General features: G+C 35.9%; 1 protein-coding gene across 1 annotated transcript in view; it reads right to left on the minus strand.

Moving 5' to 3' along the window:
- Positions 1-457: 457 nt before the first annotated feature.
- The window catches only part of CCDC186 (coiled-coil domain containing 186), a 40,571-nt gene continuing 13,184 nt past the window's right edge, over positions 458-27,844 (minus strand). Inside the window, exons 3-16 of the mRNA XM_061162723.1 lie at positions 25,770-25,896; positions 22,938-23,066; positions 21,958-22,170; positions 20,647-20,766; positions 15,934-16,038; positions 15,352-15,450; positions 15,101-15,187; positions 14,103-14,245; positions 11,138-11,393; positions 10,320-10,509; positions 9,100-9,180; positions 6,656-6,866; positions 4,928-5,147; positions 458-4,234 (exon numbers count right to left, since the gene is read on the minus strand). Coding sequence (XP_061018706.1) covers positions 4,130-4,234; positions 4,928-5,147; positions 6,656-6,866; positions 9,100-9,180; positions 10,320-10,509; positions 11,138-11,393; positions 14,103-14,245; positions 15,101-15,187; positions 15,352-15,450; positions 15,934-16,038; positions 20,647-20,766; positions 21,958-22,170; positions 22,938-23,066; positions 25,770-25,896 — 2,086 coding nt within the window. The 3' untranslated portion in view covers positions 458-4,129. The remainder of the gene's footprint in view (positions 4,235-4,927; positions 5,148-6,655; positions 6,867-9,099; positions 9,181-10,319; positions 10,510-11,137; positions 11,394-14,102; positions 14,246-15,100; positions 15,188-15,351; positions 15,451-15,933; positions 16,039-20,646; positions 20,767-21,957; positions 22,171-22,937; positions 23,067-25,769; positions 25,897-27,844) is intronic.

Consider the following 27,844-nt stretch of genomic DNA (forward strand, 5'->3'; position numbering starts at 1 on the left):
GTATGTGAAATATCCATCATACAACCTGCATGAAGCTAATGCCATTTCAGTATCTTTTTATTGAACCTATTAGATCTTTATTATTAAACCTAGATAATTTGGGCAAGTAAGTTCCATAGTTTTGTGGAAAATCTGAATTTATTACTGCCTTGTCAAGTTCAACGAGAAATTTTCACATAGGCAGCCATTTACAAAAGGCCAGATTTTGCTATCAATAATTTAGATAAAAATTTAAAATACAATGTGGCATTCAATTTGTTTACTATTGTTCACTGACTTGTAATTAGTAGAACAAAGACAAAAATAGAAAGCAAAAATTCTTATTAATATGGTTTAAAAAAGAACATTCAAGCAATTTGAATCAGTCTTGTGAAGTCTGGAGAATCAATCTGTTAGTAGTGGTGTGTGTAAATAATCAAAGATGCCAGGAAAACACAACTTGGTAAACAGGCATTTCCTATTTAATAAGTACAATATATACATAAAATTCTCTTGAAAAGCTTCATTTTATACAGAAAGATATTTACAAAATGAACAGTGTAATCAAACTAAAGATTATCTGTACAATGCACACATATATATATATATGAACTTTGGAAGATAAACAAATTTCATCATAGTCAAAATGGACAGCCATATGCATTTTAAAAAAGAATTTCATTTCAGAAGAAAAATACATCTTTAATATACAATTATATTTTTCATTTATTTTCCTGAAAAATTCTATTTGGATTCTCTTTTGATTATCTTCTCATGTTCAATCTTGAAAATTTTCAGGTTTCTAGTGCCACCAACCGGTATTAAACATGAACAATCTTAGTGTCAAAAAAGAAATCTTTTGTTTTAAAAAGGTTATTGGAAGACAGACCACTGAATCCAGCATTCATAAGGCAAATTAACCATATGGAATAACATGATTGATAAACATAAAAATATTTTCATTGGGGAACATATACAACATTTACAGTATTAATGGTTTCTAGTGCTTTTTTTCTTCCACTGGAAAATTCTGGTCTGAAATTATATGTAAAAATCTTTAGAAAATAATATACTGCAAAACAATTTAGAAACAAACATGACACCATGATTAGATTCATCTTTATGAGCATCAAGTGGACATTAATAATTTACTAAAATGGCAAAAATTAAGTGCCATTTTATGGTCTTTGGATTTTTTTTTCTTCTTAAAACAATAATTAAACATCAAACTGTGAAAAAAGTTAGGAAATGTGCAGAACCACCACAAAAACAACAATCTGCTCTCAATGTACCTAAGCAAGGATTCGTTTCCTAAAGCTTCATGCGAGTGAGACTTCTGGATCACCTACTTGCACAAGTGCATTAACCTTCTACTGACAAGGGCTGGTTGTGGGCTGTAGAGACTCAAAGAGCAGCTCCTACTGCTTCCCAGCGGTTTTCACTAGACCATAAGCTCCATGCGGACACGAATTGCTCTGTCTAGTCTGTCTACAGTATAATGTTGACACCCTGTATGGTGCCTGGCAATAAAGGCGTTTTCAATAAATGTGTTTATTTAAATAACATTTGTTGGTAGCCTGGCAAAGTTTAATTTCAAGATAAATTGCTTTAAATGGTATGGATAGAAAGCTTAAAAAACAAACAAACAAAGTAAAGTTTAAACTCATTCTACTGTTCAAATCCACCATTTTCAATCCTTAGAGCTTAACAGGCTAAAGTCTGAAGTGGTATGGGAAAAAGGCAGTCACAGTAAGTATTCACTTTAAAATTAAAACCTAGTAAAGTGCATATGTATGTATACATACACACAAAAATAATTTTCTCCTCAAAGAAATCAAAATAGTGCTAACAAAAACAGCCTTTGATGTGTTTAATTAATAATAAACAGACAAACCAAAATTTCTCCCAGAAGTCAAGTTTATCATTTATCCACACCATTTTCCTTTTCTGGACACCCCATTCTTCTTTCCATATATTGCCCTCTAAATGCTTAATCAGGATCTTTGGGTCAGTCTAGAGAGAGATCTGATAAATGCACATTGCTGTACACACTTTTGCTCAGTCATGATCTATATACAAAAGGATATAGTAGAAACTAAAGAACAAAAGGAAAATAAATCATTTTTTCCAATTTTCCACAGTTCCTTACATTTATGGGGGGAACAATAGTAAGTCAATATATGGTTTATAATTGCATTCTTCTAAAACTGTTTAACCATTAAACGTCTTTAAACGAATGCTGGCACAAATGTCAATATTGGAATGCTTCATTTTCATATGCAATATATGTATGCAAAAATGTGTGCGTGTATGTACATATATATTTTAAAAGTGTACAGACATAGAATACTGTAGATCTGACCACTATTTGGTCTCCATTAACATATTTTGTGTCTTGGAAGGAAAAAACAAATGCTGTAGTGTATGAACCTATATCACATAAGAAGCTGTAAAAATTTAGTTACATTAACTAAATAGTCTTTGGGAGCATCAATACTATTATCAAAAACAACTAGGAAAATACTTCAGATGTGATTGCACTTACCCTCATTTCTTTATTTTAATAAATTATTACTGGTAAAGGAGAGCAAGACACATTATGGTAAGACCAAAACTTTTATAGTTATTTTAAATATAAAGCGTTTCTGAACTTATATTTCCATTTTGAAGTGAAAAGATTTTGTTTTTGGATGAAACCTATTAACTCAATATATAGAAAAAATAAGATGCTACAATGAATCATCTAACCTTTAGTAAATGATCTTTTTACACAATGGTAAGTTGATTAAAAAAAAAATTAAAATACATTAAAGGGACGTTGCCATCAAAAGCCCAGCCCAACTGGTAAAGCCATACAATTCTTTAAAGGCTTTTCATTCATCACCTCAATACTTACTTGAGAGGAAAAGAAGGATGCAAAAATTCAAAATAAAAATGAAGCTTGCTGCAACATCTGTGTATGTGCCAAGGTATCGTTACAGAAATGATCTGAATATAACGAAATGTAGAAAATCACAGTGAGAAATTACAAGAGCCGAGAAAAAAATTCAGTGACAGAAATACCGATACTGTGACCAGCAACACTTGAGTGCGTATCTTCAATAAATATTTTAAGAATCCAACTGGACACATAAATTTGGCTCTAAAACTCCTTTGGTTACAGAGATATAATTATTTTGTGTTTTAAATAAATATACTGAAACACAGCACATTTAGGGACTGTAAGATCACACCACTATAACATATAATTAAACTAACAGTAAAGAATGGTACACAGATAAAATGGTTAACAGTGCCCTATGCTGGATTCTCTTGGGAACTGGTTCTTCATAAGTATTTTATATTTATTTTTATACTTGATGTCAGTAAAACTAAAGTATTTCTGTTTCAAAGAATTCATTATTCATCTCTTGGTTCTAATGACTAATGCACTTCACATTTTAAAATACAACTTAAGTCCATAGGAATTTTCTAAATGAGCAAATTATTTCAAATCATAGTTTATGTAACTAGAGATTTTTAAAAACTTAATAATTAACTCAAATCTGAAAAAATTGTTCCTAGCACAAATAAGGAAGCCTGATAGAAGCATACAGTGCCCAATCACTGCTAGGTACCAAGAGCTAGCTTTCCTATTAGCTTCCATGAAGATCAAAGGGTTTAAGAACTCATTGGTGTCCCTATCACACAAGCAAATGTTATATCAGAATGTCAAAACAAAAGTTTTTCTCATTTCTTTAGTTTTATTCATGTTGGAGAAATAGCATATTACTGAATGATTAACACCTGTTCTTTCATGCATAATTTTGGAAAGTGAAATCATTTTTTTTTTACATTATATATTTTAAAGGGAAGAAATACGGAGAAGAAGTTTTCAAAAGCCCTTGTTGTAATGTTCAGCACTTCATATGATTACCAGCAAATTAAATTCTGTTGTTCAGATTCAATGACAGGCTGTCACTGTACAAGAACAAGTTTCCTCAGCGCTTACATTCTTACAGTATACACAGCAATGCATTTGTGTTGTAAAAAGGTACTTTTTTATACACATGAAGCAAAACAAACTTTGTACTAGCTGCCACACAAAGCAGGGATAAGTTTCCGACAGTCCTGGGCAGCGGCACCTGCTCCTCGTGTGGCTTTTGTCTGTTCACTGAGGAAGACCTTTGTGTTGGGTTTTCTTCGTCCTCTGTTCTAGTTCATGCTGGTGTTTAATCAGACGTTCTATTTCTATTCCAAGTGTTTGCAGATTTTCCTTTAGCAGTTGGAAAAAGGGGGAAAAGAAAACAGAACTACTAAGTGTAATAAGTAAAAAGATTCGATTTGAATTATTTTTCCCTAAATTTTGAACTAAAGAGTGATAAACAGTCATATCTGCCATGTGAGATAAACTTTGCACATGGATGTTTTCAGTGTAGCAGTCCTGTGTACTTCAGAGTCATACTTAAATCTTTTCACTGAAGCTATAGCAAATTTTAGTGCATAAAAGTATTATCAGATTAAAAAAATTATTTCTTAAACCCATTACTAACCATTAAGGCCCAAACAGCACAAACAGAATAGCTGGGTCAGATAACAGCTGCAAAAAATAAAATATAGCTGGAAAATACATTAGAAAATAAATACCTCAATCTTAATGCCTCAGTAATCAATTATAACTATTGTAATATATGTCAAAGACTTTCCATGGCAAAGTAAACCTCTCATTTAGGGAGTCTATCCAATAGTTATACTAATTTTTTTTTTTTTTTTTTTTGCTATTTCTTTCTTTCCTTGTTAATTTTAAAAATTACATTTTTCAAAAAGAGAAAAACATAAAATTTCATCTATGGAAACAATGGTTACCCTTCATTACAGAAATAGTCCATCCATGTGTTAGACTGAATAAGAGAGGTATACCATTTCTGCCATGTTTCTTGGTTGGTAAGTGAATGAGAAATATAAATACCTTCAAAGTAATATTTTTCAGCAATGTATCCTCCAAAACAGCCTGTAGTTTCCGGTTGATCTCCAAAGAGAGTTCCAATGTTAACCCACTATCGGCTGGATGGGACGTGTACAAAGATGCCATGATGCCACCACGCCTACTTAAATGCACTTTGTTAAAATCAGATGCCTCTGAAGAAAGTGTGCCTGATTCTTCTCGTAAAATGTAACTCTGAATTATTCTGTAAAATAAAGCACTATGACAGTTACGTCCCTGCAGAATTTACAAACACTGCAATTTTTAAGAGTGAACTAATCCTAAGTGTAAAGATGATGCATAAAATAATTACATATTAGGTTAATAACAGAACTATATTAGAACATAGGGGACAAAAAAAAAAGAACTATATTAGAACATAGGGGCCTCAGGTGGCACTAGTGGTAAAGAACCAGCCTGCCAATGAGACATAAAAGACTCAGGTTCAATCCCTGCGTTGGGAAGATCCTCTGGAGAAGGGCATGGCAACCCACTCCAGTATTCTTGCCTAGAGAATCCTATGGACAGAGGAGTCTGGCAGGCTACATACAGTCTATAGGGTCACAGAGTCGGACATGACTGAAGCAACTTAGCAAGTATTAGAAAATAAGGGAATTTTTCTTATTCAGATGGCTTCTCAAATGATCCCATTTTTGTTATAACATGGTATTTAGATTTAAGATATATAAACATGGCTCTATTTTTTTCCTTATGTAAATCAAAATATGTGAACAATTTATTGTTCCAGTTTCAGTTAACATTTTCTATTTTCTTGCCACTAAACTTAAAACTTGTGTTGTCCTCTTTTTCTTTTAAAAGTCATGGGCAAGGATGTCCCTGGTGGTCCAGTGGCTAAGATTCAATGCTCCCAATGTAGGGGGCACAGGTTCAATCCTTGGTAGGTAAACTAGATCCCACACACTGCAACAGACCCAGCACAGACAAACATAAACAAATAAAAATAAATGTGTGGGAAAAAAAGAAGAATGGCTTTGGTAACTTAAAAAAATTTTTTAAAAATAAAAGTCATGAGCAAATTTTTCCCTAAATCTGCTCAACAGGAACGATAATCCACAACCCCATCATCTCTTAGAACCACCATCTTGAAAATAAGAAGCTAAGCAGAGCACAATCTATTTTTAAGTTCAAAGTTATTCTAGTATCAAAAAAATTAACACCTACTGAACTCTATATCACCTTAAAAGGAAAAACCTATGCTTTCTTTCATTTCTGTATTCCCAAAACCTAGAACAAAAATAAGTGACCAATAAAAGATTGAGAACTATATGATCATAGTTTTAAAAAAATTTTTTAAAAGAAAGGCTCTTGATACAATTAATTTTGAACTCAGGAACTTTTTGTTGTATGAATAATGGTATTTTGAACACGGATCCCAGTACCATAATAATACACACTTTGGGACTTCCCTGGTGGTTCAGTGGTTAAGAATCCTCCTGCCAATTGTAGAGGACCTAAGTTCAATCCCTGGTCTGAGAGGATTTCACGTGCCAAGGGGCAACTAAGCCCATGTGCCACAATACTGAGGCCTGTGCGCCCTAGAGCCTGTGGTCTGCAATGAGAGAAGCGCCCACAATGAGAAGCCAAAGGGCCACAGCCAGAGCAGCCGCGGCTCGCCACAACTAGAGCGAGCTGGCACACAGCCATGAAAACCCAGCAGAGCCACAAGCAAACAAGAATGCAAAAGACACACACTTTGTTTTCTTCCTGATTTCTTCCACCAGCTGTTTGATGTGATCCTCCATAAATTCTATCTTCTCATTTTTCCGGGCATGTGCCTTTTGCAGCCTTACTATCCTCTCAATCAGCATGGCCTTGTCTACTTCTGGGAAGTTATCTACAGCTACTGACGACCCAGTATTTTCCGGAGATCGATCTTCTGCACTGCTTCGAGCATTGAGGGACCCTTAAGATAAAAAAAAAAAAAAAATTTAACTTATTGTACTTAGTCTGGAGTCAACTCTAATCTCAGGCATTATTTCTTCTATCATTTTCAAATATTCAATCTAACAGAGTTGGGCACAGAACTCAAGTCATATCTGACCTGAGTTCTTGTTTTTGAATAGACTGATGATAGAAAAAAGGGTCTAGTATGTTTCTAAAAAACAGAAATGGGAAGTGGCAATAGAGAAATGAGAAACTCAAGATACCAAAATTAAACGGAGCAACACAGAAAGAGAAAAAAGTCACAAGACAGAATATAACCAGTAGGTTAAGCTCTGGAGCTAGTCCTCCTAGTAGCTTTGTGACTTTGGACTCTGTATCACAGTCACATCATTTAAAACTGGGAACCATAATATGATTTTCCCCAGTGGACTGCTATCCTCATTTAAATGAGTTAATATGTCCGAAGAGCTTAGAGCAGCATACAGTAAGCAATAAGTAAATGGTAGCTATTATTTTACCAATATCCGTTGAGAAGAATTTCTAATCTTTTTTAAACCTACAAAGACATATTTTTTTCAAATCCAATTTTGTAGATTTAAGTTAAGTAATATTATCTTATCCAAGGATATACACTAGTAAATGGTAGAACTGGGATCTAAATATCTATGTGTAATCTCAAACCCATTTCTTTCTACTATACAATTTTTCCACTATTGTAAGAGTTGATGATGTTTTTTCCCTACTGTGCAACTCCTGGGAGGCAGTGAAAATGTCGTGGCATGCAGCTTCTAGAGTCTGAGTTCTGTCACTGTGGATTTGGTGAAAGTCAGGACTGATTTCCTTTAGGATGGACTGGCTGGATCTCTCCTTGCAGTCCAAGGGACTCTCAAGAGTCTTCTCCAACACCACAGTTCAAAAGCATCAATTCTTCGGCGCTCAGCTTCCTTTATAGTCTAAATCTCACATTCATACATGACTACTGGAAAAACCATAGCTTTGACTAGACAGACCTTTGTTGGCAAAGTAATGTCTCTGCTTTTTAATATGCTGTCTAAGCTGGTCATTAACTTTTCTTCCAAGGAGCAAATGTCTTTTAATTTCATGGCTGCAGTCAACCAGTCCATCCTAAAGGAAATCAGTCCTGAATATTCACTGGAAGGACTGATGCTGAAGCTGAAACTCCAATACTTTGGCCACCTGATGCAAAGAACTGACTCATTGGAAAAGACCCTGAAGCTGGGAAAGAGTGAAGATGGGAGGAGAAGGGGACGACAGAGGATGAGATGACTGCATGGCATCACCGACTCAATGGACATGAGTCTGAGTAAATTCTGGGAGTTGGTGATGGACAGGGAAGCCTGGTGTCCTGCAGTTCATGGGGTTGCAAAGAGTCGGACACAACTGAGTGACTGAACTGAACCGATGGAACCACTCTGAATTTTAAGTTTCCCCATTTATAAAATGGGAATTACAACACTTACCTCACATGACTATTCTGTGAGTAGATAATATGTTTAAAGCATTCAGCATGGTTCCTAGCATTCCAAATAAAATAAATATGCTGATATTTTGCTAATTATCATTTTCACAATGCTATCAATCAATTTTATACACTATTAATTTTTGCTTTAAACCAGAGGCATATTGTGGAAAAACAAATGGCAACCCACTCCAGTATTCTTGCTTGGAAAATCCAGTATTCTTGCCTTGAGAATCCCATAGACAGACTGGAGGGGCTGCAGTCCATGGGGTTGCAAAAAGAGTTGGACACGACTGAGCGACTCACAACAAGAGGCATATTTACCATGAAAAAGCAAAAAGATTTAGAAATACATACATATATATGTATATATAATCTGAAATATAATGATGACCCCATCTCATTAGGTCTCAGGTGTTAAAAGCAATATAAAATTAAAAGAAAATGGAAGACATGCTATACCATATCTCTCTATAGAGATGGATACAAATCTGAACTGAAAAATGGAAGAAGAAATTGTTGCATAGAATGAAAAAGCAGATAAGGAAAAGGAGGTAAGAAGACGGATGGTATAGAACCCCACGACAAATTTAAAATCCTGTGTAAAAATGTTTTAACTGGAAATATTTTTTACAATGTAATTGTGTATGATCTCTGCTTTTTATAATTCAAAATTACAGAAAAACATATCGATACCTTGTAAAACAAAAAATGCCATTTCTTTTTATTCTCGATCACTGAAAAACAACTATAAAAGCATTAGTTTTTTTACCTGATGAACTAGAACGACTTCCCATGCTGCTGACTTCTTTATCACAGCTTCCATTCTCAACCTGATCTAACTTTCTTCGTGCTGCAGGAAAAGAAATGGATTACTTGTGACAACGATCATGACCATCTGTCCCCACTATCTCTGACTTTAACTGCTAAAATCACTTAGGCCAAAATGGCATAGGCAACAAAAGAAATTTCTTGAATACATACAACAGGAGGTCTGTAGGTTCACTGACATAAAATGACATCTAGAAATGCACAGGTCAAATACAAAATACATGGAAACAACATTATGACAACTGATACTGACATCATTTAGGCACACAGAACCTAACTTCTGGAGTCCTGAAAGATTTAAAAGAGTTCCACAGTACCAGAAAATCACCCCAAATTTCCCTTCAATTACATCTATGAAAACTAAATTCTTCTGCCAAGTATCTGAATATATTTCTATTAAGTAAATGCTAAGTCTCTTTCATCATATTACTGTATGTCACCCTATTTTAATACAAATAAAACAGTGGGGAGTAGTAGAGAACAGGATGTCAGAATATCTCTTATTCATCTGCGTACCCAATCACACAGCAGACTCCAATAACTGCATAAATTTTTAAATGACAGAAATCTGAGTTCTAGTTCTAGCTGTCAATTGTTGTGTTTGGGAAATTTATAGCTTTTCTGGATCTCGGTTTCCCCTAAAATTAAGGGTTAGGATTCAACAGTCTCTAAGTTAGAGGTCATCAAGGTGGGTGCAGGTACCCTAGATGCTGTACACAACAATTCATAGACAAGTGTAGGCAGAAAATACTAGCACTCTACTTATATTTAATCTGATCTTCTTAAATTTAGATTTTTCATGTTTTTCTAATGTGCATAAAATAGAGTAATACATGCTTACAATTTACAAATTGGAGAACAAATACTTAAACACTTTTCATTGACAGTAATATGTGATTAACAAAGTCTAGACATTGCTGTCCTAGAAAGGCACTTTCCCAATTCTTATATTCTGTGATTCTGTGAATAAATGTATTTTAGCATAGAACATGCTTTAAACTATTTATGAAATAACAAGGTCAGTCATTTGGTTTATGAACATTAAAAAGAACCTACAGCTCTACCCAGTGTGGGAGAAACTAATGTAAAATATATTTTTTCTATAAATCCTTCAACAAAAACAAACAACATTCAAGATCTAAGTGCAGAAGAATTTTATACCTTGCTGAAGTTGTTTGGTAAGATCCTTGACACTAGAGGCATGTTTACGTCTTTGAGTCACTAATTCATCTTTTAATTCTTCAACCTGGGTACTCAATGCTTTAACTTCAGTTTGTCTACAAGTGAGTTCAGCTTGCAGAGCCTGGACTTCCTCTTTTCGCAGTTCTTCTTCTTTTAACAATCTACTTTCCTAAATATTAAAATAAGATAAAAATACTGATTTTTATATGTTTTAATTATTGCTCAGAGTTTAAAACCTTAAAAATACAAGGTCTTTGGTAGTAAATTCTTCTATCATCACTCCTTACCAGGTTGTTTATTGTGTTCCTCAAATTTCTTATGCAATAAAGTGGGGTTGGGGGAGAAGGGGAGGAGTGATATATTAATGCATCTGCCACCCCACACAAGCAAAACAACATGCGATACAGGTCTCTATAGTTTTGGACTAAAGTCTTAACTTAAGTCCTCCTCACAACGTGGAAATATTAAACCATTTTTAAGCTATAAAAATACAGAAATTTAAAGTCCTTTTAAGAAATACATGGTAATTCCAGTTAGGAATGACAAAAATCCTGGTTTTCTTACTTTCAAACGTGAAATATTTCTTCATAACAATGTTAGGGAGAAATTTTATTAAAAAATACGTAAGTTGAAAGGAAAAACTGACATTTCTCATAGCATTTGAATTTATCAGAAAGTCTGTGCTCGTCCCACCAAAAAGAGCTTAATCATCTACCATTAGGTTTACATCTTTAGGGAAACTTAATTTGTGCTTCTTGCTGTGTTGCCTTAAAAGTTGAATGTACACTAATACTTACCAAATTCATATTTGTCTGTTTCATGTGTTCACATTGGCTTTGTAACTGACTTTCACTACAGGAAAGTTTATCAAACTGTGATTGCAAAGAATTGGATTCAGATTGAAGCTGTGCATTCTTACTAGTGAGCTTTTCTGTAAACAGTAGTAGCTCAGATTCTCTTTTCCTACTGCCTTCGATGTCTTTTTGTAGGTCATTAATCAAAGAATTAAGACTTTCCACTTCTTCCTTCAAACTTTCAATTTCTTGTTTACCTCTAAAAAACAAAGTTTATATTTAAGAAAAAAAATTAACTATTAAAGGACATTAAGGGTTTGAGAATTTTCATTGACTGAAATGCTTTATAAAGGTACTTTTATTCATTCATCCAAATACTTATTTGGATCACCACGAACGCCTAACATACGCTAGGAACTAAGAGCTCACTCACTAAGAGCTATAAGCAAGACTGATCTAACTCCTGCTTTCGAAGAGCTTTTAATCAAGCACTGTGAAAAAAACATTTTTGATGATGAAAGCACAGAGTGTAAGTGATTAAAATAATACTTAAAGGGTTAGCAAACCTTACCTATAAAAGACCCAGAGAGTAAACAATATAGGTTTCTGGGGCACATGGCCTTTGTTGCAACTGTTTTAACTAAGCCACTGTAGTGTGAAAGCAGCCACACAATACATAAAGGAATGAGAGTGGCTGTGTACCCAAAAAAAAGTCTCTCTACAAAAAGAGGCAGTGAGCTGGAATTGCCTTGTGGGTCACAGAGTGCAGATTCCTGGGTAAGAGCAGAAGTAGGAGTGAGCGGGAGAAGACAACAAGGTCCAGGCCAAGGAAACAGTATGTGCAACGCTGGGAAGGGAACGAGAGAATGACACCTTGTTGATACTAACAGACAGATATTCAATACTGATGAGGACAAAGACTGTACTATATCGTAGCACTTACACAGGGCTCCACACCTAGGAGACAGTTAATCAACGCTTGTTAACCAACTACTGCTGAAATACGGCATGAAAAAGGAGAATGCACAGAACGAGAAGCAATGTTACTAACGATCATCCAAGCCATGTTAAGGCATCTGAACTCACTAGGCAATCCTTGAGGCGATGGGAAATCACTGAAAGGTCTGAGACTTCCTTTTTAAAAAAGATGTTAACTACACTGTAGTAAACTGACTAAAAGGGAAGTAGGCAAACAATAACAACAACAGCAAACAGTTTAGAAGCCGTGGCAGTTTTCTAGATGAGAGCGGATAATGGCTTAGATGATGGTAGTAGCAATGGGGGTGTAAAAAGTAATATCTTGAAAGATATTAATGAGTTAGCGTCAAAAATATGTTGTGACTGGTGACGTGTGAGGGAAAGGATAGAAGAGCCAAGGGTAACCCCTAGGTTCCTGGATTGGAAAATCGCTTGGATGTCACACTCATCACTCATCTCAGCAACATCAGAGAAACGTATTTGCAGGCAAGACAGATGAACCAGTTTTGGACATGTTTAAAAGTTTAAGATGTCTTTGATACTTGCATGTCTGGAGCTCAGCAAAAAGGGTTAAAGATAATAACTTGAAGGTTCTGCAACACATGACAGGAAGAGTTAGGCTCACCCGGGGGTATAATAAAATAAGAATAAAAGACAGCTTTATGACAGAAAGAGAAGGCTGTGGAGCACACAAAAAAAGACTGGCCAGAAAGTTGGGAAGGAACACCAGGACAGCACAATGAAATGAAGGCAAAGGAATGGAGCACTTCAAGAAAGGGGCTTAGTGTGTGCATACTGGAAACTCAAGCATGGCTTAATCTGGGAAGTATCTACTATATTTAAGGATGCATTAGCAGTTTGCAATGGTACGTCGGGGAAGCTTGAATAAAATGGAGAGAAATAGAAGAGCAAAGGATGCAAAGAAATGGAGGAGGGCTGCAGATGATTCTATAAAGACGTGGTTGTGAATAAAAGGACAAGGGTGATCATAGGGTTTTTGAAGTTTTTAAGATGTAGTAACATTTAAATGCAGACAGAAGAAAAGAGGGAGTCAGTAAAAAGGAGGAGGTAAGAGATAAAGGAAAAAGAAGGAATCAAGAAAGACCCTGAGAAGGCAGAAGAGCATGGGATCCACAGTAGAAGTAGAGACCACAATTTGATTCAGAAGTAGGAACATTTCCTTCACAAAACCAGAAGCAAAAGAAAAATGAGTGCAGATGCAAGTTCACAGGACTGACAGCAACAGGTGGAGAGAACTGTCACCCGTCAGCCCCCTTTCTTCTGCCAAGAGTGAAGCGTGAGGAGAGAGGAAAGATCACTGTGAAAGCGGTATGGTTTGGGATACATGCTAAGAAGATGGGGGAGACGATTCTAAGGACACATGGTAGGACTCGGGGTGCAGTAACAGTCCCAGCTGAGGTTGCTAACCATGAATTTATAGCAGCATCAATCTGGATGATAGTGAAGATCTCTTCAGCAGCACTCAGCAGCCTGGGTGTTGGTAGTGTATAAAAAAGAAGATATTTGGATCCAGTCTGAATCTAGGCTTTGTCAGGTAAAGTCCTAAGTAGAACTCAGTTAACTGGTGTTATAAGAAGCCAAGGAATAATGTTACCTCCTGACTGCAAGCTACACACATGCAAAAATAGAGATACAAATCTACCTTTTAGAAGAAAAACTACTGTGTGTAAGTAACAGAATTTGAAAGGTAAGGAATGGATCAAAAAAACCCACAATCCATTCTGTCTTATAAATAACTACTGCCAATGTTTATGTATGAATATAAACTTTGATTTTTAGAAGCAGTGTTGGGAACCTCAAAAATAACCCGAAACAGTTCAAATGAAGATAGGAATTAAAAAAATTTTTTTTTGCCTAGTAAAATATAAGATTATTCTTATTTATTGCAATGACTGCATTTAAAAACAGCAACTTAGACAGAATCAAAAAGCCTGTTGATTAGCACAAACAGAAGTTGCTCATTTTATACCTTTGATGCTGCTCCTGTATCTGATCTGCAGCTTTTACTTTGTCCAACAAATTCTGAATTTCAGCTTTTTGGCGATTAATAATCTCTTTATATTTTGATAATTCATCTTCTGTCCTCAATCGTTCATCTTCTAGACATTTTACCTATCAAATAATCATATGCAAGTTAAACTACAAAACGATATTTTCTTATTCCTTATTAGCCGTTTCAGATAGTGGCTATGTGTTAATAATCTAAGCTGAACTGTGAAGCAGTATTAATTAACATGAAGAAAACACAGCAAGAAGTTAACACTCCTGTGTTTCAGTCTCAGATTTCTCATGATTTAGTCATGGCAGTTTTAGCTTTCTGTTGTACCTCCATTTTCTCATCTGAAGAGGATATACTTTCCCTACCTACCTCAAAGTACTGGCATAAAGAAAAAGTAGAAGGGCACATGAAAGACACTTTAAAAATTAAGTGATCATAAATTCAAGATGGTTACCTAAAAGCCTATTTCTAAGTAAATGAAAGATATACAATGATAACATATTTGACACATATTAAAAGGGATATTATTCTTGTAATATAAGGACCCTAAACACTGGAAAAGATATAGGAGACTGTTAAAAATTAAACCTGTATACAAGATTATTAAATATATTCAAGAGAAATGTACAGTCTTTCTATTATTTTCTGACACAGTTCTAAAGCCCACATATTTTCCCAATTAATTTGCTAGTAAGACTGCCTTTAGATCAGAGGTCCAAGGATAAGTTACAGATTGAGCAAATGTGCTGTGAAACAGGAATGTTTGGCAAACATTTTAAAGGGACTGAAATGTAAGACATTTTTATTTCTCTAAGAGTCAATTTTGTTGCTAGGGAATTGACACACTACTTTTTGATTTTAGATTATTTCTATATAAATATCCTTTCCCCAACATTTAAAAATCAGAATGAGTACTAAATTAAAGTTGTTTACCCGTCCTCTAGAGTCACGACTAAAGACTGAATTACCTTTGTTCTCAGTGTCCTTAGCTCATCCATGCCCTCCTTAAATGTCCTCTTCAGATCTTCTAGTTCCTTTATTTTGGCATGATGCATCTTTTTAAAAGTTTAAAAGAAACCACAAATCATTATATGCTAAACCAGATCTAACATTTATTGCCTGCTCCTTCTAAAAGACCTTAAAAGTAGATGGCAATAAGCACTTGTTTCTCTCCTTCAATAGTATACCATCTAAGGTATACAAATACAGAGCTACTCACTTCTAACTGGTCAGATTTTTCTTGCATTTGTTTTTCAAGTTCTCCTTTTGTGACTCTAAGCTTGGCATCAAGCTCATTTGATTTAATTTCTTCTGACTCCTAAGGGAAAAGAAACGACAAAAGTATGGCAAGTTTTAGAGTGTTATGCTTTGAAATGTCAAGATGGCTTTTGCAATTAAGTTTACTAATCATAAAATACATAGCTCATGCATCTAAAATTGATGACTGAATTCAAAAATTTTAAATATATCAATTTTGCACCAATAGAAGAGCATATTTAATATACATATTATACAGAGTGGGCTTTTTTTTCCCCTAAGTTATACATTTCCTTGTACTCGTCTTTCTTCTAAAGTTTTATAGTGTTTTTATTTGTCTAAAAACTTTTCTAATAAGATTTCTATTTAAGCTGCAAATATTTTAACATAGGAAATAGCCTGCATTTAATTTAGTTGCCCTAGAAAATCTACTCCACACTTCAAATACTAGAGATACAAAAATTTATGAAACAAAAGAGTATTAACATTTGGTAAAACTTGTTCTAACTTGTTATAAAGAAATCTATTCAAAACTTTAGCATACCTGATATGTTTTTATCATATCTTGACAATTTTTCCTAATCTGATCGGCTTCTTCCTTTGCTTGAGTTAATTTTGTTGTTGTTTCTTTGAGTTTATCTTTGGTTTCCTGCATTGACAAAAAGACAGTGTGAGATAATAGAAAATATATATTGGTCTCTGCCCCCAGTTCCTGACAGAGCTCCTGAAACCCCTCACAGCCTGGGCCCGGGCCTGGCATCTGAAGTGGCAGGTTGGGAAGTTTTGTGGGACTGAAACTCTCTCTGGATGGACAGTGTCAAAATGAGTTCAACTGTAGGCCACTCGGCTGGTGTCACACACAACTGCTTGTTGTGGGGAAAAGCTTCCACATACTGGTAACCAGATGAGTCAGCAGTGAAGTGTTTTGTATAAAAGTAAAGGGGACGCAGAAGAAACACACAGGAGGGGAGAACTGGATTTTTCCCTATGCTGGAGGAAAACTTTTTTTTTTTTTTTTTTTTCCAATTTACAGACTAGCAACAAGGCTGGCACAGTGATGTTATGAATGGTGACAACAGTGACCAGAGTAGAGAAAGTTCTTGTCTTAGCACTGCTACTAGAGCCAGAAACAATTCCAGTAATCACACTTTGTGCTTCTGACAAAAAACTAATGTGGCCTGCACAGGTGATTGATCAAGTCATTAAATAAAGTTAAATTTGATAGTTTTCAGCAAATCACTAGAAGTTACTGACCTGAAAAGACAAAAATGCAAAATGTTTAAGCAGTTCTTTTGAGACCCACATGAAAGACGATTCTTTGTTTTATAGCCAAGGTATCCATTCAAAACTTTTATTACAGATTCATGCTGCAATTTGGTTTCTCTTCCTAACCACTCTATTAGAATAGCCATTCTGATGATTTCCATGGAAGACTTTCTCATCAGATCCAACTGCCTTTTCTAATTTCTTATTCCTGATGTACCTAATTCCAGTTCTGATCACTCCTGACTCTTTCTTTTAATAGCCTTCCTCTGTCTATAAGGCAGTATATTTCTCTTTTTTTCCCCACTTCTTGCCTTCTCTGTCTTCTTAACTCGCTAGATTTCTTGTGTTGATTGTCCAAGTACAGCCCTACCCTTCAGCTTCAACATTCTCCTTCAGATCACCCATACAGTGCCATAATTTGTGCTATCACATGGATTTCAAATGAAAATTTAGGCATCATCTTCTCCTAGTAGGTTCCCTTCAGAAAGGGACAGAAGCTGCTATTTTGCCTTCCCACAGAAAGAATCCAGGGAATCCTGACACTGTAACAAATGGTACTTTATACTGTAGCTTATTACATGCTTCCCTATTGAGAAGACAGCTTCTGGGTAACACCTAGCTCAGTATTCACATATGAACTGTTCATGCAATAAATGTTGAATTAATGAAGGAATACCTAACATTAATCTTCTGTTCTAGTTAGGCTGGTTTTCCCAAACACCAAATCTCCCTTTTCTCCTTATCTTGTTGTTCCTCCACTTGGAATGCCTTTCCCTTCATCTCTTTTTTTTTTTTTTTCTCTTCATCTCTTGATATAAATTCCATCTACACTTCAGATACCACTTCTTATATGTCACTTTGTTTGCGGATAAATTTACTACCCAATTAAGTGTCTAGTTACATACTTTCAGTTGCAGGTCTTTTAATAATTTGGCTTATATCAAAATAGTGACTTTTAAAATATAAACATTTGAAGGTTTTTTTCATATACTGTTTTTTAAAATATGAGAATATTAGCTCAACAAGAGGATGGAGAGATAAAGGAACTTTATCTGTACCCCCCCCACACACACACTTCCTATATCACCAATAACTATACCAGAGCTGGACACATAGAGGTACTCACTCCATTCATTCAGAACATAGCAACCAAGACATTCCAACGTGTCAAATACAATTTTAAATGGTTTATAGCCCGGTGTGAACCCTAAGGATTCCTGCTCCGACTCCTTCTGGCAGTTATCAACAGTTCCCTAACACTCATCTGCTGATCAGCAATTAGCTCAGAAACCCACCACTCTCTAACCTTTGACCACTGTCAACACAGACACCCAAGCTGGATGGGTCATGCTGGCAAGTCCTGACAAAACATGGTCCACGGGAGAACGGAATGGCAAACCACGTCAGTATTCTTGCCGTGAGAACCCCATGAACAGTATGAAAAGGCAAAAAGATAGGACACTGAAAGATGAACTCCCCAGGTTGGTAGGTACCCAATATGTTACTGGAGATCAGTGGAGAAATAAGTCCAGAAAGAATGAAGGTGTGAAGCCAAAGCAAAAACACCACCCAGTTGTGGATGTGATTGGTGATAGAAGTCAAGTCTGATGCTAAAAAGAGCAATACTGCATAGGAACCTGGAATGTTAGGGCCATGAATCAAGGTAAAGTGGAAGTGGTCAAACAGGAGATGGCAAGAGTGAACATCGACATTTTAGGAATCAGAGAACTAAAATGGACTGGAATGGGTGAATTTAACTCAGATGACCATTGTATTTACTACTGTGGGCAAGAATCCCTTAGAAGAAATGGAGTAGCCTTCACAGTCAACAAGAGAGTCCGAAATGCAGTACTTGGATGCAATCTCAAAAACGACACAATGATTTTTGTTTGTTTCCAAGGCAAACGATTCAACATCACAGTAATCCAAGTCTATGCCCTGACCAGTAACGCTGAAGAAGTTGAAGTTGAACGGTTCTTTGAAGACCTACAAGATCTTTTAGAGCCAACACCCAAAAAAGATGTCCTTTTCATAATAGGGGACTGGAATGCAGAAGTAGGAAGTCAAGACATACCTGGAGTAACAGGCAAATTTGGCCTTGGAGTACAGAATGAAGCAGGGCAAAGGCTAATAAGAGTTCTGCCAAGAGAACGCACTGGCCATTACAAACACCCTCTGCCAATAACACAAAAGAAGACTCTACACGTCGACCTCACCAGATGGTCAATATCGAAAACAGATTAATTATATTCTTTGCAACCAAAGATGGAGAAGCTCTATAAAAAGATCTTAATGACCCAGATAACCATGATGGTGTGATCACTCACCTAGAGCCAGACATCCTGGAGTGTGAAGTCAAGTGAGCCTTAGGAACCATCACTATGAACGAAGCTAGTGGAGGTGATGGAATTCCAGTTGAGCTATTTCAAATCCTGAAAGATGACACTGTGAAAGTGCTGCACTCAATATGCCAGCAAATTTGGAAAACTCAGCAATGGCCACAGGACTGGAAAAGGTCACTTTTCATTCCAATCCCAAAGAAAGGCAATGCCAAAGAATGCTCAAACTACTGCACAATTGCACTCATCTCACACGCTAGTAAAGTAATGCTGAAAATTCTTCAAGCCAGGCTTCAGCAATATGTGAACCGTGAACTTCCAGATGTTCAAGCTGGAATTAGAAGAGGCAGAGGAACCAGATATCAAACTGCTAACATCCACTGGATCATCGAAAAGGCAACAGAGTTCCAGAAAAACATCTATTTCTGCTTTATTGACTATGCCAAAGCCTTTGACTGTGTAGATCACAAGAAACTGTGGAAAATTCTGAAAGAGATGGGAATACCAGACCACCTGACCTGTCTCTTGAGAAACCTGTATGCAGGTCAGGAAGCAACAGTTAGAACTGGACAAGGAACAACAGATTGATTCCAAATAGGAAAAGGAGTATGCCAAGGCTGTATATTGTCACCCTGCTTATTTAACTTATATGCAGGGTACGTCATGAGAAACGCTGGGCTGGAAGAAGCACAAGCTGGAATCAAGATGGCTGGGAGAAATATCAGTAACTTCAGACATGCAGATAACACCACCCTTATGGCAGACATAAAGTGTGGAAGAACTAAAGAGCCTCTTGATAAAAGTGAAAGAGGAGAGTGAAAAAGTTGGTTTAAAGCTCAACATTCAAAAAGTAAGATCATGGCATCTGGTCCCATCACTTCATGGCAAATAGATGGGGAAACAGTGGAAACAGTGAGAGACTTTTATTTTGGGGGGCTCCAAAATCACTGCAGATGGTGATTGCAGCCATGAAATTAAAAGATGCTTACTCCTTGGAAGGAAAGTTATGACCAACCTAGACAGCATAATAAAAAGCAGAGACATTACTTTGTCAACAAAAGTCCGTCTAGTCAAGGCTATGGTTTTTCCAGTGATCATGTATGGATGCGAAAGTTGGACTATAAGGAAAGCTGAATGCCGAAGAATTGATGCTTTTGAACTGTGGCGGTGGAGAAGACTCTTGAGAGTCCCTTGGACTGCAAGGAGATCCAACCAGTCCATCCTAAAGGAGATGAGTCCTGGGTGTTCATTGGAAGAACTGATGTTGAAGCTGAAACTCCAATCCTTTGGCCACCTGATGTGAAGAGCTGACTCATTTGAAAAGACCCTGATGCTAGGAAAGATTGAGGGCAGAAGGGGCAGGGTACAGTAGAGGATGAGAAGGTTGGATGGCATCACTGACTCAATGGACATGAGTTTAGGTAGGCTCCGGTAACTGGTGATGGACAGGGAGGCCTGGCGTGCTGCGGTTCATGGGCTCTCAAAGAGTTGGACACAACTGAGCGACTGAACTGAACTGAATCACCAAATATTTTGGCTCAAGCTATCCTACAGGAGTCCCTAAAAAAAGCTCTATGCCTGATTAATAACTATTACTCTATTTGTTCTTAAAACTGATTCTAATAGTTTTCCCACTGTGTGACGGTACTTACCTTATGTGAATCCATTTCTGCTTTTAATTTGTTTTGTGCCCATTTTACTTTAATGATGTGAGAGTTGATATCTTCCTTTAATTTGTCTATTTCTCTGATGAGTCTAGTAGCTTCACCTTCCTAAAATAATATCACTGGGTCATATTTTTCACTTAAACAATCAACAATCATTTGTGTGTCTTTCATATCTCAAGATAATCAATGCAATCCAGGGGCCAGCACGTTATGGCTTACAAGTGATAAAACTAATTTAAAGTTTAAATCACAAGAGGAAAGTAAAATCCTAAAACCAATGAACAGATATAAGATGATTAACATTTATACTTTAACCAACTATTATGTTTTGTGAGTATAAGCATACCTCTGGTGCTTCCCAAATGGCTGACATAAGGTGAAATATAAATTAAATTGGTTTTTCCAGAATTCCTGAGAACAATCACAACATTTCTGAACTAAAACTTAGTAGAAAATAACACTGATTATCAAGAAATGATAATCTGCTGGACATAAAACTATGCCATGAGGCTGTTAGTTAAAAGCAAGGGCTCTGAATAGCTCAGTAATTAAATCTCTTTAAATAGCATCTAAAAACATGTTCTTCTGCAAGAAAAATATAAATCCTATTCTATGAGCGTTACATTAAAATTCTGGTCAAATTATACCTCTAGCTCAAAAACTAGGCTTCCCTGGTAGCTCAGCTGTTAAAGAAATCTGCCTGCAATGCAGGAGACCCCAGTTCGACTCCTGGGTTGGGAAGATCCCCTGGAGAAGGGACAGGCTATCCACTCCAGTATTCTTGGGCTCCCCTGGTGGCTCAGCTGGTAAAGAATCCGCCTGCAACGAGGGAGACCTGGGGTCAATCCCTGGGATGGGAAGATCCCCTGGAGAAGGGAACAGCTATCTACTCTAGTCTTCTGGCCTAGAGGATTCCATGTACTGTACAGTCCATGGGGTCGCAAAGAGTTGGACATGACTGAGTGACTTTCAGTGTCATGTCCATCTTTTACAAAAGTAAAATCTTCCTTTGAAGCACAAAGTCATTTCTACAACATGTAGATTTTAAAAGAAAGTTTTAAAAAAGATCTAATAAACAACATGTGTCAGTTTCTCATATTTTCACAGGAAAAACGTTTTGTAGCTAGCTAACAACATACTGGAGTTATTAAAGCATTCACCTTCTTTGAAGGTAAACTAACAAACACAGCTTTATGTTTAACAGTGGTTGAACCATGTTAATTTATGATTATTTAATTAAATAAGGAAAAGCAAAGAGAATAAGCTTCAGGCAAGGTACAATATCAAAAGTGATACCTTTGCTTCATACAGCTGGTGTAATCGTCCTTTCTCCTGAGAAAGTTGCTTAATTTTGTTAGTGTTTTTCTCACATTCTTTATTTGCATCTCTAAGCTTTTTTTCAAGTATCTCTTTTTCCTTTCGAAGGTCTAAAGATTCCTTCTCACCTCTAACATACTTCATTACCATTGCTTCTTTTTCCTGGCGTGCCTCTTCACATTTCTTGTTGGCCTTTGAAAAAAGTATCTAGCGTTAATAAAACATGTTTTTTAAAGTAAAAATAAACTAAAATAAATAATATTTTCTTAAAATATCACCAATTTACTTTTTGATTTTTGCACATTTTGGGGACCTGTGTCATGAAATCATAAAAAAGAAGTGATACAATGAACAAATTCACATCACTAACATTTGCTTCTTCCCTTTCCTATTTCTTTTCCTTTAGCTAATACAGATGCTATATTCCGTTTATGCCTTCAGATCACTTTTCTACTCTTTCCTAGCCTCACCTGTGCTCTGGGAAAATGACCATCAGGGACCATATTAACAAGTTTCTTTGTCCTCATATAAAGAAAAGGTTTGAAAGAAGACATGTTTTACAGTTTGAATTGTTATTGTGTACCATTTATCATTCTGTTTTTATTTTAAAATATAATCGTAATTCTAATAGTTATTTTAATGAAACTATGTTTGGGTTCACTAAAGCTATCTTCTTCTTAATGTCTTATCCTCTATATTTCTCTTTAATTAGTATAAAAGTTTGAGAACTGATAGTATAAGCGTTAAGCATGTAACATTCTTACTGCTCAGGGTCAGCATATTGTAAAGAATCACAGAAATAAAAGTTGAAGTTTTTTGTAGTTAACATACATTTATGTAATGCTTTAGCATTTTAAAAATCCTATTCCTAATACACACTAATGTCTAAAATTATCTAACAGGGTTAAATAAACAAAAAGTCAACAGAAAGTTAATAATAATGATGATCTGAAAAATACCTGTTCCATCCGATGGGCCATCTCTTTGTGTAATTGCTGAATTGCATTTTTGGCTGCAATGTCTTGAGCTAATACTTTATCTTTGGAAGCCTGAACTTCTTTATTAAGTTCCTCTATTCTTGTTTCTAACTGTAAAGAAAATTATTTCCAGATTATTTATATAGCTATAACAAACAGACCACTAACATTTCAAATAAATACAAATTATATACATATGAGCATAAAGAATTCAAGAATATACTTCAGCCATAGACATAACAAGTAAACATTAATGATGTTCCAATATATCATTAGAATTAAGTCAGTATAAACCTGAAGAAAAAAAAAAAAAAAACCTGAAGAAGACTCTGAGAAGACAGATGGTAAGCTCTAAAGTAATTATCAATGAAATAACTCAAAAAATAGTTAAAATATCATGAAAAAAATTTAAATGTTACATATTTACTTAATGCAATATAAGGCAGTAAGTGAGGAATAGGGAAACAAAATAGGAACACAGCAGAAAAGACATAAAGAAACTGTAGACATAAAATACTCAAAAATGGTAGACATAAATCTATAAACCTAACCCATAACCCTAATCTTAAATACTGTAAAAGCTACATCTTGATAGAAATCTTGAAAAAATTACATTTAGAAGCTAGATATTACATGATTCTACTTATATGAAGGAAAAGGAAACATACATGATTCCATTTATTTGAAATATTCAGAACTGGCAAATACATAGAGAGACAGAAAGTAGACTAGTTGTCCCCTAGGGCTGAGGGAAGACAGCTGACAGGGGCTGGAGGGAAATGAGGGGTGACTATTAATGGGCTTGTAGTTTTTTCACGTGATAAAATTTTCTAAAATTGTGACAAAATGTACAACTAAAAATCACCAAACTGTATACTAAAATGAGTGAATTATGTGGTATGTGAATTATATATCAATGAAACTGCTATAAAAACCCTACTAGTTAGCTTACATATAGTACACATGTACTAATTTTCCATATGACAACACTGTCCAACAGCAATACAAGCCCAATTTTTTGGTAGCAACATTTTAAGAAGTAAAAAGAAACAGGTGAAATAAATGTTTTATTAAACCCAATGTATATAGAATATCATTTCAACATGTAGTCAACATTAAAAAACGGAGCCATTTTACCCCTTTTTGTACTAAGTCTTTAAAGGGCATATTTCACACTTACATCACCTCTTAATTTGGACTAGCCACCTTTTACATGCCCAATATCACGATGGCCAGTGGCAGCCATATTAAGATGTACAGATTCAAAGATAAAATTAGGAAAGAAAACTCTGCTATACTGGCTAGCAAAAGAAAGGTGAATCAAATTTTCTCCTTTAATAGGGCACAACCACTAACAATCTCAGGAAAAGAACAGCTCTGGTTAGCCTCCATCTGTTTATTCTGAAGTTTCCGGTCATCAGCAGTGATATGTCTACCAAAATTCATATTCAGCCCCACACTTTAAAATTAAGGCACCTTCACTTTAAAATTCTAAGTTTGGTCTACATGTGGTAGACCACACACACACACAAAAATTAGGATTAAACTTTCCTGATAAAGTATAATTTCATTAAGTATAACAAAGTATAAGTAAGTGAAACTTGGTTTAATGTTTCATTACAGTATTACCAGCTGTTTACTTTTATTTTCATTATACAGCTTTCTGTGAAAGATGAAGCAAAAACAAAGACTTTCAAGGCTACCATGTTTCTAACCTTTTCCATGGAAGAAAAATGAAAGTGAAAGTCGCTCAGTCATGTCTGACTCTTTGCAACCCCATGGACTACAGTCCATGGAATTTCCTGGCCAGAGTACTGGAGTTGTAGCCTTTCCCTTCTCCAGAGGATCTTTCCAACCCAGGGATTGAACCCAGGTCTCCCACAATGCAGACAGATTCTTTACCAGTTGAGCAACAAAGGAAGCCCAAGAATACTGGAGTAGGTAGCCTATCCCTTCTCCAGCGGATCTTCCTAACCCAGAAATTGAACTGGGGTCTCCTTCATTGCAGACAATTCTTTACCAGCTGAGCTACTAGGGAAATAAAAAAAAAAAAGCAGCTCAAAAAGATAAAGAGCAGCTAAGCTACCAGTCTAGAATATGCACCTTGCTGATCCAAGCATCATAGTACATTTTTAAAAAAGAAAGGAAAGGAAAGGCTTGGGGAAACTAGCTAACCAGATAAAATCTGAAATAAAAGAGTCAGCCTTCAGTATAGTTTACAAAATACTAAGAACAGAACTGCATTAAACTGTAAGTTTAAAAGGGCTTCCCAGGTGGCACTAGTGGCAAAGAATTTGCTTGCCAATGCGGGAGAAACAAGAGACGCAGATTCGATCTCTGTGTCGGGAAGATCCACTGGAGGAGGAAATGGCAACCCACTCCAGTACTCTTGCCTCAAGAATCCCACGGACAGCGGAGCCTGGTGGGCTACACTATGTGGAGTCACACAGAGTGGGACACGACTGAAGCAACTTCGCACGCATGTACGCATAAGCTGTAAAGCCCGCTAAAGCCAGACACAAACGTTTAGGGATATACTGCTTCTTCTCAAACAATCTATTTGGCTGCCAAACAAACTGTCTTTCCTTCTCAGATATCTATTATACGTAGAATACTGCCACACATATCATATAAAAATATTAATTTACATAAAACAAAAAGATAAGGCTAGGATTCCCATTTCATAAGAGAATGCTTCACATACCAAGCAATCTTCTGCATTTAAAGTATGATGTCATCTATAGAACTTCAACTTATATACAAATTTTCAGGGATGTATTTAAGAACAGACTTCCAAGATTTTTGTCTTTTTACCTGTTTAATTGTGTTCATATGCTGCTTCTCTGTTTCGGTTCTTTTTTTAAGTTCTTCTCTTAAATTGTCTTTTTCTGAACAAATGTCTAAGATGAGTTCCTGATGCTTCTTATTTTCTTTAATTAACCTAAATATAAAAAGGCCAGTATAAGTAAAACATAATTAAAAATGTGGAAAATAATCTGTTTGCAGACTGAGGTGGAGATACTTATGATTAATAAACAAATATTTCCAAGTAATTCTTTTGTAATGATATATTCTACTTTTCTTGGACTCCAAAATCACTGCAGATGGTGACTACGGCCAAGAAATTTAAGACACTTGCTCCTTGGAAGAAAAGCTATGACAAACCTAGACAGCCTATTAAAAAGCAGAGATATCACTTTGCCGACAAAGGTCCATATACTCAAAGCTATGGTTTTTCCAGTAGTCATGTATGGTTCTGAGAGTTGGGCCATAAAGAATGCTGAGAACCAAAAAATTGATGCTTTCAAACTGTGCTGCTGGAGAAGACTCTTGACAGTCCCTTGGAGAGCAAGGAGGTTAAACCAATCAATCCTAAAGGAAATCAACCCTGAATATTCATTGGAAGGGCTGATGCTGAAGCTCTAATACTTTGGCCACCTGATGTGAAGAGCCAACTCACCGGAAAAGACCCTGATGCTAGGAATGACTGAGGGCAGGAGGAGAAGGGGGCAACAGAGGATGAGATGGTTGGATGGCATCATCAAGTTGATGGACATGAGTTTGAGCAAGCTCCAGGAGCCGGTGATGGACAGGGAAGCCTGGCGTGCTGCAGTCCATAGGCTCGCAAAGAGTCGGACACGACTGAGCAACTAACACACACAGTTAGTAAGTGGGTGAAGATTAGATTTGGACGCAGGTCTAATTCCTTGCCATCTTCTACTTTGAAGATCCCTCAGTTACTCAACAAATGCTGACTGAGTACCTACTATGTACCTATACTAGTCTATGTTGGGGGTACGTCAGTGAACTGTCTTTGAACTCGTGATGCTCACATTCTAAGAGAGAAATTAAACAATAGATAGATATATAATGAAATGTCAAGTTGTGGTTAAGTTCTATTAAGAAAACTAAAAAAGGGCAAGAGGACAGGGAAAATGACTTGAACTATGACTATACTTCAGGTAATCAGGACAGACCTCTCTGATAGAACAGGAATGCAGTGAGCAGGTACATTGTGAAAATGTTTGGGAACAGAAGACTGTGTAGCATACAAGCTTCTTCAAGCCTTTTATGGCACAGTGATTTTTTTTGTTTGTTTGTTTGTTTTTGGCACAGTGATTTAACTCAGATTATATGATAAAGATGAACACTCAATTTGTTGCAGGAAACAACTAGAAACATGAGAATCCTGACTATAGTTTATAAAGTAAACATTTTAGGGAGACAGAAGTAAAGAACAGCAAGCCCTGAAATTATTATTCTTATATGCCAAGTGCACATCCTATACACAAGTAATTGTTCCTAATTAGAAATCTGGTTGGGACATTGGATAATAATACTGATGTTAGAAAACAGGGGAATGAAAAAAAGGGGGGGGGGGGGAATGGATGTATTAAACAAAGACATTTGCAAATAGATTCATTCATGAAAATTTAAGCCAAAGCAACTAAAAGGTAGTTTTCTTTACAGGAAATTGAATGAAAGTGAAAGAAAAAAAGACGAATTATTTTAGAGCTAACTTAATCATAAAGCATTTTACTTGAAATTTAAAATATTACCTGCACAATAAAAACTTGGGATTTAAAATAATAATATTTTAACCCTTTAATGTCCTCAAAACAATCCTATCAGGTAAGTATTGTCCCCTTCATACAGATGAAAAATCTGTCTCAGAGACATTGATTTAATTAAGGAAACAAAGCCTGCAAGTGGCAGTGGGGACCTTCCAACTTTCTCATTACCCCAGTCTACCACGCTGCCCCTGTCCTGACATGATAGAGCACAAAAGAAGTTAACTTTCTACTGTATTCCCAATGTTTTTAGATAAATTTAATAACATGTAACCTGTTCATTTCTGATAAGCACATTAAAAAAAAATCCACTTAAGC

Source organism: Dama dama, chromosome 15, assembly GCF_033118175.1.
Source record: "Dama dama isolate Ldn47 chromosome 15, ASM3311817v1, whole genome shotgun sequence".
NCBI classification, from domain to species: Eukaryota; Metazoa; Chordata; class Mammalia; order Artiodactyla; family Cervidae; genus Dama; species Dama dama.